Source organism: Orycteropus afer, unplaced genomic scaffold (genome assembly GCF_000298275.1).
Source record: "Orycteropus afer afer isolate SDZICR_OR568_19922 unplaced genomic scaffold, OryAfe1.0 scaffold00084, whole genome shotgun sequence".
Taxonomy (NCBI): Eukaryota; Metazoa; Chordata; class Mammalia; order Tubulidentata; family Orycteropodidae; genus Orycteropus; species Orycteropus afer.
The window spans coordinates 10,272,342-10,289,300 of record NW_006921671.1 but is presented as its reverse complement, the minus strand read 5'-3'; the positions used below and the strand labels follow the sequence as shown (position 1 = coordinate 10,289,300).

The window sequence follows — 16,959 nt, the reverse complement described above, 5'->3', positions numbered from 1 at the left end:
TGAGACAAAGTATATGTGAACTGCTGTATCGAGAGTGAATTTGCTCTGTAAATCTTCACCCAAATCTAAATAAAATAAAATTAAAAAAAAAAAAAACTTTATGCAGGTCTTTTGCAGCAGTTTTGCCCAGTGCAATACGACATCTGATTTCTTGACTGCTGTTTCCATAGGTGTTCAATGTTGATCCAAGTAAAATAGAATCCCTGACAACTTCAATATTTTTATCCATTTATCATGATATTGCTTATTGGTCTAATTGTGAGGATTTTCATTTTTTCTATGTTGACATGTAATCCATACTGAAGGCTCTAGTCTTTGATCTTCATCAGTAAGTGCTTCAAGTCCTCTTCACTTTCAGTAAGCAAGGCTGTGTCATCTGCATATTACAGGTTGTTAATGAGTCTTCCTCCAATCTTGATGCTGTGTTCTTGAGATGTCCAGCTTCTTGGATTATTTGCTCAGCACAGAGATTGAATAAATATGATGAAAAGATACAACTCTGACATACACCTTTCCTGATTTTAAACCATATAGTGTCTTGTTCTGTTTGAATGATTGCCTCTTGGTCTAAGTACGAGCACATTTAAGCATTCTGGAATTCCCATTCTTTGCAATGTGATTTGTAATTTGTTATGATCCATGTGGTCAGATGCCTTTGCATAGTCAATAACACAGGTAAACATCGTCCTGGTATTCTTTGTTTTCAGCCAAGATCCAGCTGACATCAGCAATGATATCTCTTGTTCCACATCCTCTTCTGAATCTAGCTTGAATTTCTGGCAGTTTTTTTTTTCTTTTTTTGTCAATTTGCTACTGCAACTGTATTTTAATTATTTTCAGTAAAATTTTACTGTGTATGATATTCAGGAGCTCTGGTAGCATAGTGCCTAAGGCACTTGACTGCTAACCAGAAGGCTGGCGGTTCAAACCCACCAGCCACTCCTCAGAAGGAAGGTTGGGCAATCCGACTTCCGTAGTGATACTGCCTCGGAAACCCAAGGAGGGGTCGCTATGAGTCGGGGCCAACTTGATGGCAAATAACAACAACAACAACAACAATGATATTAATGATACTTTTCGATAATTTCTACATTCTGTTAGATCACTTTTCTTTGGAATGGAACTGTGTATGATATTAATGATACCTTTCAATAATTCCCACATTCTGTTAGATCACCTTTCTTTGGAATGGATGCTAATATTGATCTCTTCCAGATGGTTAGCCAGGTAGCTGTCTTCCAAATTTCTTGGCATAACCAAATGAGGGCTTCCAGCATTTCACCATTTGTTGAAACATCTCAGTGGGCATTCCGTTAATTCCTGGAGTCTTGTTTTTCAGCAGTTCCTTCAGTGAAGCTTGGATTTCTTTCAATACCATCGGTTCTTGATCATATGCTACCTCCTGAAATGGTTGAACATAGGCCAATTCTTTTGGGTACAGTGACTGTATATTTCTTCCATTTTCTTTTGATGCTTCTTGCATTCAACATTTTGCCCATAGAATCTTTCCATATTGCAACTTGGGGCTTGAATTTTTCCATCAATTCTTTCAGCTTGAAAAATGCTGAGTGTTCTTTCCCTTTGATTTTCTAACTCCATGTTTTTGCACATTTTATTATAGTACTTTACTTTGTCTTCTCAAACTGCCCTTTAAAATCTTCTGTTGAGCTCTTTTATTTCATCATTTCTTCCATTTGCTTTAGCTACTCTCCTTTCAAGAGCAATTTTCAAAGTCTCTTCTGATGTCCATTTTGGTCTTTTATTTCTTTCCTCTCTTTTTACCTTTTACTTTCTTCACGTATAATACTCTTGAGTCATGCCACACGCGTCTGGTCTTAGATAATTGGGGTTCAATGCATCAAATCTATTCTTTAGATAGTTTATAATTTCAGGTTAGACCCACCAGCCATTCCTCGGGAGGAAGGTTGGGCAATCTAGTTCCGTAGTGATACCACCTCGGAAACCCAAGGAGGGGTCGCTATGAGTCAGGTCTGACTCAATGGCATATAACAACAACAACATATTCAAGGTCATATTTTAACCCTCATGGACTTGTTTGGATTTTATTTAGCTTCAACTTAAACTTGTATGTGAACAGTTGATAATCTGTTCCAGAGTAAGCCCCCTGGTCTTATTCTGACTGATGATATTGAGTTTCCCCACTGTCTTTTGCACAGATGTACTTCATTTGATTCCTGTGTATTCCATCTGGCAAGGTCCACGTGTACAGTGACCATTTATGTTGTTTAAAAAAGGTATTTGCAGTGAATATGTTGTTGGTCTTGTAAAATTCTATCATGAAATCTCTGGCATCATTTCTATTCCAAAAACTAAAGCAAACTCACTGCTGTCAAGTCAGATATGACTCATAGCGACTCCTCCTTGCATTTCTGAGGCAGTATCACTATGGAAGTAGATTGCTCAATCTTCCTTCCGAGGAGTGGCTGGTGAATTTGAACCACCAGCCTTCTGGTTAGCAGTCAGATGCCATAGGCACTACGCAACCAGAGCTCTCGTCATTTCTATTACAAACGCTATATTTTCCAACTACCAATACTTCTTTGTTTCCAACTTTCACATTCCAATCATCAGTAATTATCAACACATCTTGATTAGATGTTTATTCTATTTTGGACTGCAGAAGTTGGTAAAAATCTTCAATTTCTTCCTCTTTGGCTTTAGTGGTTGGTGCATAAATTTGAATAATAGTAGTTGTAATGGGTCTTCCTTGTAGGCATATAGATATTATCCTATCACTGACAGCACTGTACTCCAGGATAGATCTTAAAATGTTCTTTTTGACCATGAATGCTACGCCATTCCTCTTTAATTTATCATTCTCAGCAGAGTAGACCATATGGTTGTCTGATTCAAAATGGTCATGTGATAGTTGAAGATGTGTCAACTTGGCTGGACTCCAGTTGTGAGTGGTGGTTCCCATGATGGATCACATGACTGAGTTCTAAGCGGCCGGTCTGCCCAAGGGGAGTTTCCCCAGGGGTGTGGCCTACCTGCAATGCTATCCCAAGGACAAGCTGGAAGAACGGCATTCCGGACTATATACTTCCTGGAGCGAACAGCTCGCTGCTCGGCCTGGAGGTTTTCGGATTCATTCTTTGTTGGGAGCAGCGACCAGCGCGCTGCGTGTCAGCTTGATTCTCTTGGCTCTGTTGTGCTTACGGGAACCAGGCGGCTCCGGGCCTCATCCCCCTCCAGAGACGAACTTTGTGGCTTGAACTCCTCTGCCGTGCGTGCGAAAGCCAGACGGCTCCGGGCCCCATCCCCCTCCAGAGACGAACTTTTCAGCTTGAACTTGTCGGCTTCTACACGCTTGTGAGCCATTTATCTAAGATAAATTTCTCTCTCTCTCTCTCTTTCTCTCTCTATAAATATATATATATACTTTGCTGGTTTTTGTGTTTCTCTAGAGAACCCAATCCAACACAGGTCAATACCAGTCTGTTTCAGCTTACTATTGCTTATGATATCAATCTTTATATGTTCTATTTATTTTCTTACAACTTCCCATTTTTCTAGATTCATACTTTGTACATTTCACATTCCAATTATTAATAGATGTTTGCAGCTATTTCCTCTCACTTTGAGTTATGCCTCTTCAGCAACAGAAAGTCCAGAAACCTACACTCCATCCATGTCATTAAGGTCAACTCTATTTTGTGGAGGCAGCTCTTCCCCAGTCATATTTTGAGTGCCTTCCAACCCGAGGGGCTCATCTTCTGCACTATATCAGACAATGTTTTACTGCTTTTCATCATGTTCTCAGTGACCAATTTTTTCAGAAGTAGACTGCCACCTCATTGTTTTCAGTCTGTCATAGTCTGAAAGCACTACTGACCTGTCTGCCATGGGGTACCCTGCTGGTATTAGAAATACTGGTGGCATCACTTCCAGTATCACAGCAACAGGGAAGCCACCACAGTACAACAAACTGATAGACAGCAGTGTAGGATCATGAATATGTATACATTGTTGTTAGGTGCCATCGAATTGCCTCTGACTTATAGCAACCCTGTGTGCAATAGAATGAAACACTGCTCAGTCCTATGCCAGCCTCACAATCGTTGTTATACCTGAGCCCATGGCTACAGCCACTGTGTCAATCCATGTTATTGAGGGCCTTCCCTTTTTTTGCTGACCCTCCATTTTACCAAGCATGATATCCTTCTCCAGGGAATGGTCCCTTCAGAAAACATGACTAAAGTAGGTGAGATGAAGTCTGGCCATACTTGCTTCCAAGTAGCATTCAGGCTGCACTTGTTCCAGGACAGATTTGTTCATTCTTCTGGTAATCCATGGTACTTTCAGTATTCTTTGCCAACACCACAACTCAAAAGCATTCACTTCCTTATTCGTTGTCCAGCTGTCACATGCATATGAGGCTATTGAAAATACCATGGCTTGGGTGCACCTTAGTCTTCAAAGAGATGTCTTTGATCTTCAGCACTTTAAAGAAGTCTTTTGCAGCAGATTTTCCCAGTGTAATAAAATGTCTGATTTCTTGACTGCTGCTTCCATTGGTGTTGATAATGGAACCAAGTAATATGAAATCTTTGACAACTTCAGTCTTTTCTTCATTTATAATGATACTGCTTGCTGGTCCAGTTGTTAGGATTTTTGTTTTCTTTACGTTGAAGTGTAATCCATACTGCAGGCAGTAGTCTTTAATCTTCATCAGTAAGTGCTTCAAATCATCTTCACTTTCAGCAAGCAAGGTTGTGTTGTATGCATACTGTAGGTTGCAGGATATATATCACATATATGTGTGTTTATGTATATATGTATTGTTTATCTCTCCGTATGGGTCTATTGTTGTTAGGTGCCATCAAGTTGATTCCAACTCATAGTGACCTCATGCACACCAGAATGAAGTGTTGCTCAGTCCTAAACCATCTTCAAAATCATGCTATGTTTGAGCCCACTGTTGCAGCCACTTGTCAATCCTTCTGATTGAGAGTCTTCCTCTTTGTTTCTGACCCTTTATTTTCCTAAGCATGATGTCCTTCTCCAAGAATTGGTTCCTCCTGGTAAAGTGTTCAAAGTCCATAAGACAAAATGTCACCATCCTTGCTTCTAATGGGCATTCTGGCTGTACTTCTTCCAAGACAGATTTGTTCATTCTTCTGGTAGTTTGTGGAAATTCAATATTTTTCTCTAACACCATAATTGAAAAGCATCAATACTTCTTTCATCTTCTTTATTCATTGTCCATTTTTTGCATGCATATGAGGCAATTCAAAATCCACGGCTTGGGTCAGGTGCACCTTAGTCCTCAGTGTGACATCTTTGCAGTAGATTTACCCAATGTAATACATTGTTTGATTTATTAACTACTGCCTCCGTAGACGTTGACTGTGGATCCAAGTAAAATGAAATCCTTGACAACTTCAATCTTTTCTCCATATATTATGATGACGCTGCTTATTGGTCCAGTTGTGAAGATTTAAGTTTTCTTTATGTTGAGATATGATCCATACTGCAGAATGTAGTCTTTGATCTTCATCAGTAAGGGCTTTGAATCCTCTTTGCTTTCAGCAAGTAAGATCATGTCATCTGCATATCCCAGACTGTTAATTAGTCTTCTAATTAACATTTAATTTGATATCACATTCTTCTTCCTAGTCCAGTTTCTCAGATTTGGTCAGCATACAGATCGAATAAGTGTGGTGAATGGTTACAGGTAACATAAAGATAATATTAGGATTGTGAATGTCTATACCATTCATACCTTGAATTGTACTAGTTTAGGGATGTGTTTTATGTCTTTTGTAGACTAAAAGCTCTTAATAGCAGGATACACATTGTCAATGATCTTTTTCAAGTGGTACTCACTTTATGAGTGGACCTACTAGTGCAATAGTGCTTGGTTGCTAACTGAAAGATTGATAGTTCAAATCTACCAGCCACTCTATGGGTGATAGATGTAGCAATCTGTTTCTGTAAAGGTTATATCCTAGAAAATCCTATGGGGCCATTCTACTTCTATAGAGTTCTATACTCTATACTGTCCTATAGAGTCACTTTGAGTTGGAATGGACACATTGCTAACAGATTTTTTTTTTTTTTTAGTTTGTTCTCACCTTATAGCTATTTGTATGAAAGAATGAGTAGATTAAAAGAAACAATTTAGTGCATTGAACAAGCAAATCTGTATTTTTAGTTCCTGTCTTCAATATAAATTTGAAATAATATTTTCTTAACACATGATTTTACTTTTTGTTTGAGAAAGTTGGCAAATCCAATGGCTGGTTTACCCATTTGCTGTATTGCTTTCTTTCTCTCTTTTTAATAAGCTTTTAATATACAAATGTGAGCTCTGGTGGTGTAGTGCCTAAGGCATTTGACTGCTAACCAGAAGGCTGGCAGTTCAAACCCAGCAGTCACTCTTTGGAAGGAAGATTGGGCAATCTACTTCCGAAGTGATCCTGCCTCAGAAATCCAAGGAGGGGTCATTATGAGTCGGATCTGACTTGACCACAGTGAGTAAGATACAAATATTTTCAGAGTATTCTCCAACCTCAAATTCTCTGATATAGAGGTAACTTCTATGTGAGATTATATACCCAGCAATTAGGATTGTTGCTTTCTTCCTTTTTTTAAAAAAAAGTTATATTTGTTTTGTTGCTGTTGAGAACATACATTGCAAAACATTTACCAATCGAACATTTTCTACATGTACAATATATGACACTGCTTACTTTCTTCTAGTTCTGCAACCATTTTTACCCTCCTTTTCTGAATTATCCCTCCCCCATTAATATAAACTCATTGCCCTCTAAAGTTCCTTTCTAACATTTCAAGTTGCTGTAGTCAATTTGATCACATATAGATCTTTTTTTACTAGTTAAGCTGAGCTGTTGTTTGGTTTTAAGAAGACTTCAGGGGATATTTTTGGTTTAAGGTTTAAAGATTATCTTGGGGCATAGTTTCTGGGGTTCTATGAGAATTTAAAATTCTGTTGCACATTTTCCCCCTTTTTAACAGGATTATTCTATAGAGCTTTTGACCAAAATTGGAGCTGGTTATAATGTACCGACTCGATGGATCCAACTCATAGTGACCCCTCCTTAGGTTTCCAAAGCAGTATCACTACAGAAGTACATTGCCTAATCATCTTTCTGAGAAGTGGCTGGTGGGTTTGAACTACCAGCTTTCTGGTTAGCAGTCAAATGTCTTAGGCACGCCATCAGAACTCCTAATATAAGAGGATGAAACACACACACTCACATAAGTTTTAACAGTTAAATACATTTTTACTCTTTCTACTTAGTCTGAAATCTTTCAAGGTGTGTCTTGCATTTTGTAAATGTCCTTCTGCATTTTGCGATCAGCATATATTGCAAAGATCCATTTATTTCTTTTATATGAAACTTAGGTTATTCCATGTTACTGAACATTTGGCTCTGTGTTTAACCTGCAGATGATGGTGCAGCTGACAGTCGCAGAACTTATACTTTAAATGATTATTTAAAAAATACTTTTAGAGTGAAGTTCTATTCCTTACGGTGGATTTCAGGTAAGAATTTGGAGAAGTGCAGATTTTTATGCTTATGTTCATTCTAGTTATGCTGTGGGGAACATTCATGGCTCTTAGAAGATACAATTCTTAATCTTTAAGACCATATGAGAGGGATGAGTAGAGACAAGTATTGATTTGGGTGAAGGGAAAGGCAATAAACCAGAAGCTAGTGTGCAACACAATAACTCTAAGGAAAAGGAAGACACAGAGAGGTGCACAAGAGGTACAGACAACAAAGATAAACCCTTTTACATGTACAATACTGCAATATCTGTGTTAACAAGCATTAATCTATGGGTAAATAGATGAGTAGACAGGCTGAATGATCAGTTATGTGTAGGCAAAATGGAATATACCCATGTCCATATGTAAGGTTGGCAAATGATATTTGTATATATGTATTTGTATGTGTTGTAAGAATGTTATATAAGTAGAACTAACGGAGGGCAAAGTTAGGATAACTTCTTAGGCACAGTCAACCACTGCTGGAAAGAGTTGTTGGACCTATGGGATTGGGACCATGGTCACAGGGGACATAAAATTCAATTGGCATAATATACTACACAAAAGAATTGTTCTGCATCCTACTTTGGTGAGTAGCCACTGAGGTCTTAAAAGCTTGCAGTCAGCTCTCCTGTGCAGAGCAAAGAGGAATGGAAAAAAAAAAAAAAAAAGACTCATGAAAACAATTAGTCCAAGGGACTAGTGGACCATGGGAACCTCAGCCTATATGACCATGAGACCAGAAGAACTAGATGGTGCCTGGCTACCACTGTCAACCACTTGGAAAGAGATCAGTGCAGAAGGTCCTGAATAGAGTAGGAAAACAATGTGGAACAAAACTCAAAATCATAAAAAAAAACAAAAACAGGTTTACTTTTCTGATAGAGACTGGTGAGACCCCCAAGACTATGGCCCTTAGTTACCCTTCAGGTCTGGAATTGAACTCACTCCTGTGGCTTCCAGGCAAACAATAGACAGATGTATAGGGTGAACATTTACATCAGGTAGACACACCCCTTATACTTTAAATGGTTATTTAAAAAATACTTTTAGAGTGAAGTTCTATTCCTTACTGAAATAAGAAATTCAGGGAAGATTTCAGGGAAGAATTTGGAGGAGAAGTGCAGATTTTTTATGCTTATGTTCATTCTAGTTATGTTGTGGGGAACTTTCCTGGGAGAACAGAAGGACCTTATTTGAGCAGGGACATAGCTCGAAGGGCAGAAATGCATATGAAAAGACACAAAGAAGAGATAACTACAGGGAGGAAGTGGGAAGAGAGCTATTAAATTGTGGGGAATTGCAGTCAATGTCATGAAACAAAAGGTGCATGAACTGCTGTATGGAAAATGAATTTGCTCTGTAAACTTGCACCCAAATCACAATAAAAATTAAAAAAAAAAAAAAAAAGACCTATGGGGGAGTATTTTTCCTATTTAAGGATATGAAGGGAAAGAGGACAGAAAGAAAGTTTAGTATTTCTTTATTGTCATTGTTAGGCATCATGAAGTCCAAGTTAACTCCTTGTTGTTTGCCATCAAGTCGGCCCCGACTCATAGCGACCCCTCCTTGGGTTTCCGAGGCAGTATCACTCCTAATGACTCCCTATTATAGAGTAGAATTGCCCTGAAAAGCTGCTGGATAGGTTTGAACTGCCAACAGTTTGATTAACCGCTGAGCTTAACTATTTGCCAGCAGGGCTCCTGTTTCTTTGCTAGGCACTATAGAAAGTTAAATGTGAATTGAAATCTTGACAACAATGATGTCTCCATCAGTGAATGTGCATCAATGAATGCACACTAATGTAATATTCTACACTTAATATTATTCCAATGTCAAAATGTTTATTTAATATTTGAGTAAACTTAAATCTGAACTTTTTATTGCATAATTTTTAGCTTTTGAAGATGTTTAATAGCAACTCACAATATTGATCTGGGCTTTTTCTCTCTTTAGATCATGAATATCTCTACAAACAAGATAATAATATCTTGCTATTCAATGCTGAATATGGAAACAGCTCTATTTTCTTGGAGAACAGTACATTTGTATGTTTCATCACATAATTAATTCATGCTTTGGGAAAATACTGGGGATTTTTCTCATAACCTTTCAAATCATGAGTACTAATCCTGTTGGACTCTCTCTTTAGCATATGGCACAGTGGATCTTTCTCTCCTTGAAATGCTCCCTGCTTTGGCTCCTCTTCCGTCTCCTTTGATGAGCTCTCCTCCTCTGCCCACACACTTAAATGTAAGTGCTTCTTGGGGCTCTGTCCCCACTAGCTTGCCTCTCTTCTCACTGGGTATGCTTTCCTTTGCTGAATTTCCTCCACTCCCATGGCATCAACACTTGCCTTTATAGCTTTCATTCTTACAAACACTTTTAACACTAACCTCCTCCCAAGATCAAAACCTCCATTTCTGATAGCCTGCTGGCTCTCGCAAATGGATGGCCTATAGGCATAGGATCTCTATGAGTAGAAATTGACTAAATGACAGTGGGTGCTTGGTTTAGTATCCCAAGCTAAGCTCATGATCTCCTTTCCTCTCCTGTTGTTGTTGTTGTTGTTTGCTATCGACTCATAGTGACCCCTCCTTGGGTTTCCGAGGCAGTATCACTATGGAAGTAGGAATGCCCAACCTTCCTTCCGAGGAGTGGCTGGTGGGTTTGAACTGCCAGCCTTCTGGTTAGCAGTCAAGTGCCTTAGCCACTATGCTACCAGAGCTCCTAGCAAACCGAAAATATCTTATTCCTCTTCCTGAGTCCCCAATTTTGGTAAATAGTATTCTTCTCCAAGTCACTCAAACAGAAAATCACAGAATCATCCTTGACTCCTTCTTCATCAGCTTCTATGTTTAGCCACTCAACAAACCTAAGGAGCCTGCCTCTGCAATGTTAAGTGCCTTTCAGATTTCCATCTCCACTGCATAGTCCTGCTCCAAGGACTTGTCTAATCTTGGGGCAGTTAATGCTCTAACTTATGTCCCTATCTCCCTTCTGTATATTGTTGTTGTTGTCGTCACGTACCATGGAGTCGGACCTGACTCATAGCGACCCCTCCTTGAGTTTCCAAGGTGGTATCACTATGGAAGTAGATTGCCCAACCTTCCTTCCGAGGAGTCACTGCATCACCCAAGTCTAGAGCTAATGGCAACCGCTCTGCTCTCCTTTGTCAATTCAGCCACTATGTCACCACAGTATCTTTGTAAAACAGATCTGATCCTATCACTTCCATGTGCAAAAAATAGTTCATAGTTCCATTTTTCATATGTAGGTCCAGTTACTGTTCTAATTTTATGTCCTGTTACCTTCCATTTCATCCAACACACCCTATACTCAGATAACACAAAACCCTTTACCATTTTCTAAACATGCATATCCTTTCCCTCATATAGCTTTTTGCTCATGCTGTTCCCCTGTTGAGAAAGTCTTGTTTGTTCCTGGCCCTCATCCTCATGGCCTTCTTTCCTCAATTAGAATGTATACTTCCCTTCCAGTTCCCCAACACTGATCACCATACCCAGACACCATGGTTATTTATGTGGGGTGAATGTGCCAGCTCTCCTAGACTGACAGCTCCCAAGTCACAAGCCATGTGTCTAGGACAGTACCCACATGTATAGAACAGCACTCTCTAGTATATTCTCAATAATGTCAATTGAATTTTCAGCTTTTCTTCTTTTTCTTTGATTGACAGGATGAACTTGGATATTCTATACATGATTACTCAGTATCTCCTGATGGACAGTTTATTCTCTTTGAGCACAACTATGTGAAGGTAAAAGAAATGCTTTCTCACAATAGCATTTAATGAAAAACTGATTTCTAGCCTACGGATGTTTTTTAAAAATTTTTTATTGTGATTTGGGTGACAGTTTACAGAGCAAATTGATTTTCCATTCAGCAATTCATACATATTGTTTTGTGTGATTTGCAGTCCCCACAAGGTAACATCACTCTTTCCACTTTCTGTCTCTGTTTACCATTTCATTCATCATTTTTTCCTATCCTTACTGCTTTCTGAGCTTGATTCGTAGGCAAATTCTGTCCTTTTGTCTCCTAGGGTTGATTGTTGTAAGACGTGTGTGCCTCCTTGTTGCTATTGTTTACTTTATAGGCCTGCCTATCATTTGGCTGAAAAGTTGAGCTACAGGAGTGAATTCAATTCCAGGCTGGAAGGGTGTCTAAGGGCCATAGTCTCAGGAGTTCCACAAGTTTCTATCAGATCACTAAGCCTGATTTATTATTATTATTTTGAGCTTTGTTCTACATTTTTCTCCTACTCTTTCCAGGACCTCCTACTATGATCCCTTTCAGAGTGGCCAGCCATGGTAGCTGGGCACCATCTATTTCTTCTAGTCTCAGGATTGTGGAGGCTGAAGTTCAGGTGGTCCATTAGTCCTTTGGACTAATTATTTCCTTGTGTCTTTGATTTTCTCCACTCTTCTTTGCTCTAGACAGGGAGAGACCAATATTTTTTCCTTCACTTTTCTTTGCTCTGGACAGAGAGGGACCAATAGTGGAACTTTAAATGGCTGCTCACAAGATTTTATGACCCTAGTCACTACTTACCAAAGTAGGATATAGAACATTGTCTTTGTGGACTATGTTATACTGATTGACCTTGATTTCCCCCAAGACTATTGTCCTGGCCCCTAGGCCCAGCAACTAAGTCTATGGATAATTAACATTGATACTTAAGTAATATATACACTAAAAATTCACTAATTCAGCATCTAAAGGAAAAATGCCCATTCTCATTCATAAAAGACAAGCCCAAAGAATATTGTAAAAGAAATTCATTTCCACCAGTTCAAATATTAAAGAGTATAATTAACATTATATTATAGATGCTAATGATACAAAGTTGATACAATAAATTTTACAATAGACATTTATAATATGATTTAAAGTTAGTTCATCTGTCAGATTTGTACATCCAGTGATATAATTACTCATTTGCTTTGCCTCAGCTTTATATATAGTAAGATCTTCAATATGTATTTGTTTCAAAAAGAGTTAAACTTCCCATTCTCCAGAAAAGCCTCTATTATAAGGTAGTGGTAACATAGTGCCTAAGGCACTTGACTGCTAACCAGAAGTCTGGCTGTTCAAACCCAACAGCCACTTCTCGGAAGGAAGGTTGGGTAATCTACTTCCGTAGTGATAACGCCTTGGAAACCCAAGGAGGGGTCACTATGAGTCCAACTCAGCAGCACATAACAACAACATAAGGTAGTGAAGACTAGCTTCCTGCCTTCAGGCCCCACCATATACAAACCATTTTAAAGAGAGTAACCTCATTGCTGATATCATCAATGGCCTCCAGAAAGCACTCATCTTCCCTCAGTCATATAGCCCAACATCTATTTCTCAATATTCAGGACGGGGTAGCTTAATCACACATCCTCTTCATATTCAGGATGGATGCAAATGGCCTGTAACTTTAACTGCAGATTTTTGGTTTTTCATAAATTTGACAGCAGTTTTCCAAGACTGGGAAATGTGGAAGAGATTAAAAACCCTTATAAAGATGTTTTGCATTTTATAAATACAAAGCTGAGGACTCCCACCCCTGACTTTCTTTTCTTAGGATAAATAATATTGAATGGCCTTATCTCTTACATTAATGCTGCTGCACTCAGGCCAAGCAAACCATTTCACACTCCATTTACCATCTCCGGATGGTGGCTTTTGACCATAATATCTTAGATTCACTGTACTAGTCGTCATTTCCTAGATGTGAAGTCTCTCTGACTATGTTCAGTAAACCAATCAAGTATAAATGATTCAGAATTTTTGGTCAAGTTTCACATTTGTTCCCATTAATAAATTGTTTGCTTAATTCAGTGGTTCTTATTGCTCTCTATTAAAGAGATTTAAAAATTCCCAGTGTCCGGGTTCAATGACCAGATCAGTGAATTAAAGGTGGGGGAGAATGGTGAGGCTGGTTTCAGTACTTTTTTATTTAAGGCTCCAGATGATGCTAAGGAGGAGCCAGGGTTGAGAACTACTGAATAACCGTTGTCCTCGTTAAAGACTTTGACATAATAAGACTTTGAGGTTAAAGTGGAAACAGAAAGGTAGGTGCCAGCTCAATTTACTATTTAATAAGGTTAGATAAGTGCTATACTAATTGATGTATTCCATCTTGTAGACCTTCATTGGACAACCACCATTGGTGGTTTATATTTATTGTATCACTGGTGTTTACTTGTGTATGTAATTGCATTTTATGTTTTCTTTCTGCCCTCTCCCTCCTTATGACCATGATTAAAACTGTATCATAAATAATCCTTTTAAAATCTAGGTTAGATTACATCACTTCTATGCTTAAAACTTCCAGTAGCCCACTTAGAATAAAACACAAACTCTGACCGTGGTTTCCTCGGAAGCTTGTGTGATTGGGCCCCAGTCTGTTCCTCTGGATCCATTTCCTATCACACTCTCCTGCACTCACCATTCTTGACCAATAGTTTTCACTTGTACCAACCTTAGAATCATTTTGGGGAAGTTTTTAAACAATACAGATGCCTGTAGCCCACTAAACCAATTAACTGCACAGCTGTGAGTGGGGCACGGGCACAGGTCAATAGTACAGCTTCCCAGGTAATCTGATGACTCCAAGGTTGAGAATCTTTGCTCCCCATGCACTGCTTTCCCCCCGACCCCCACCCCTCAACCATCACCCATATTCTCAATTTAAAGGTAAAGGCATTTGTGATTTCATCCTTCTGTAACCTTCTCCCCTTAATCTTTACAAGATTCTCTCCTTTTAATTAATAGAGGTCGAGGCTTTTTTGGATTACTTTATCAGCTCCACTCATACCCCTATCTATCACTTTCTATCCTATTAGCCTATCTTTGTTTCTTCATAACATTTTTGTGAAATTATATTTATTTCCTTTCTAGTTTATTTCCTGTCTTTTCTACCAGAATGTTTTCCTGCATTTGACTCACTTCTATACCTCTAGCACCTAGGACAATGTTACATAGTGGATACTCAACCATGCCTATTGAATATATGTCTTCCTGTAAAGGATTAAATTATAGGATTACTGAAAACAACTATATCTTCTATTTTCCTTTCTTACCTCCCAGAGTATCAGTACAGCCTGAATGTGTTGATTAACCAACCCTCAAAAAACATGTCCAGACAAAAATTTAAAAACAAAACAAAACAAATGTTGTTACATTTCCTTGACAGTCCAATATCTGACATTGTTTAGATCCTACTACGTGACTTCTCCATGACTGAGTTAGTACATCCAGAATGATCAGTGTTTATTTCTGAGTTGTGGCTATAAATGAGTGAGTAAGGGAATAAGTGAACAACAGTATCATGCAGTCTAGTGTGGACGCTCTCCTAGCATCTTCACTCATTGTCAAATGCTCTAGAGATAATAATAATCACTGTCATTGTCAATTACATGTTTCTAATGTTCCAGGAATGCTACTAAGCACTTCATGTGCATTCTCTTGCACCTGAGACTGTTGCTGTTATTACCTCCCATTTGCCTGAAGAGAAAATTGAAACTTAGAAAGAAAATTTCCTTGTATAGCACAGTGGAGACTCGAATCCAGGTTATGGGATTCCAAAGATTGTGTTCTTAAATAAGATCTTTCCTGTCTTTATGCTTCACTCTTGTCTACAATGCTTTCTCTGCCCAGTCCTCTGCCACTGAAATTCAACTCAAGAATCACCTTTTCCTAAAGCCTTTTCTCCCTTCCCATGGCCTAGTCCCTGCCTCTCCCCACCCACCTCTATTATATCTCTTGGCACGGCTTATTGTAATTCTTATATTTTAGTTTACTTTTCCATATCTCCCACTTAGCTATAAGCTCCTCAAAGAGAAGAACCTTATCTTATCCAGTAATGCTTGACATATGATAGCTGCCAATGTTTATAGACTAAATAGATTGGTGAGCCTTTTTCAAAAGATGAAGTGAACATACCAAATATCTTGGGTTTTCTTTTACAACTCATGGATTTATCATCCTGAAATAATCTCAACCTTTCTTAAGCCTGTTTATATATTTAGCCCATAACACACCTTTGGGCTCTAGCCAAACTCAACAGTTGTCCAGCAATAAGAATAGGGTGTGTCAAAATAATCCAGGAATTAGAAGAGAAATCTATGGCTTTCAAAAACTGGAATTTAATAAATGTGTTGACATGAAAGAGTAGGAAGGTGAGAAATGATTAGTGGGAAGAATTCTTCAAGGTTAAGAGCCCTCTAACTTTGTGTCCCAGCACTGTCATTTTATATGGGTACTTTGGGGTTACCTATTACATCTTTATTAGAAAATAAAAACAATAAATTTGAAATTTTATTTAATTTGGTTATTTCTCCAGTATTTACAGATGAACAAAATACAATCTCTTATCTCTCAGACTTAACAGCAGTATCATAAGACTATAAACAAGTAATTTCTTTTAAAATATCTTAATTTATACATGCATAATTTTTCATAATGCAAATATCAATCATATACCTATTTTTTTTAACTGCAAACTTTTCTTCCCTTTTTGCTTGGATTCTTACTTCTCATCTGCATCCCAGATATCCTGTGTTAAGAATGTAGTGCATATCCCTCTATAGTTTATATTTTTCTCTTTATTCATATGATCTATGACAGTATATATAGGGATTCCTTTTAGCTATTGCTTGTTCTATAAAAAGGGAGTCATGTTTTACATACTTTTTCTTATTTTCTTACTCAATCATACCTTGTGGAAATTTCTCTTAGCCATCTGGCATAGCTCTAACTCATTTTCAATGGCTGTATAATATTCCATTATGTTTATGAGATTCACCAGCTTGTAGCTTGTAGCAGTAGTTCTTTCTTTTTCATAATTGTGTAAGTTTTCTCTTATATGGGAGCTCTTGTGGCTTAGTGCCTAAGCCATTTGACTGATAAACGGAAGGCTGGTGATTCAAACCCACCACCAGACACTCATTGGAAAGAAGATTGGGAAATTTACTTCCATAGAAATACCACCTCAGAAACCCAAAGAGGGGTTACTATAGTCTAATCGACTCTCATTATTCATCCATGCCATTGTTAAGAGATTTGTTTCCAATTTGGGTTATTATAAGAAGGTGGGCAATCTGCTTCCGTAGTGACACCACCTCATAAACTCAAGGAGAGGTCACTATGAGTTGGGTCAGACTCCACAGCACATAACAACAACAACAACATAAGTAATGCTGCTATAAGCATTCTTTTTTTTTTTTTTTTTAATTGTGATTTGGATGAAAATTTACAGAGCAAATTCACTTTCCATACAGCAGTTCACATACACTTTGTCTCATGACATTGACCACAATTTACCACAATGCAACAGCTCTCCTCCCACTTCCTCCCAATAGTTACCTCTTCCCTGTGTCCATCCCTCCATGCACTCCTGCCCC

The 16,959-nt window shown here is 38.3% G+C and overlaps 1 protein-coding gene across 1 annotated transcript in view; it reads left to right on the top strand.

The window, feature by feature from the left end:
- The window catches only part of DPP4 (dipeptidyl peptidase 4), a 118,460-nt gene that overhangs the window by 33,718 nt on the left and 67,783 nt on the right, over nt 1-16,959 (top strand). Inside the window, exons 4-6 of the mRNA XM_042781074.1 lie at nt 7,439-7,534; nt 9,497-9,588; nt 11,241-11,321. Of these exons, the coding sequence (XP_042637008.1) occupies nt 7,439-7,534; nt 9,497-9,588; nt 11,241-11,321 (269 nt within the window). The remainder of the gene's footprint in view (nt 1-7,438; nt 7,535-9,496; nt 9,589-11,240; nt 11,322-16,959) is intronic.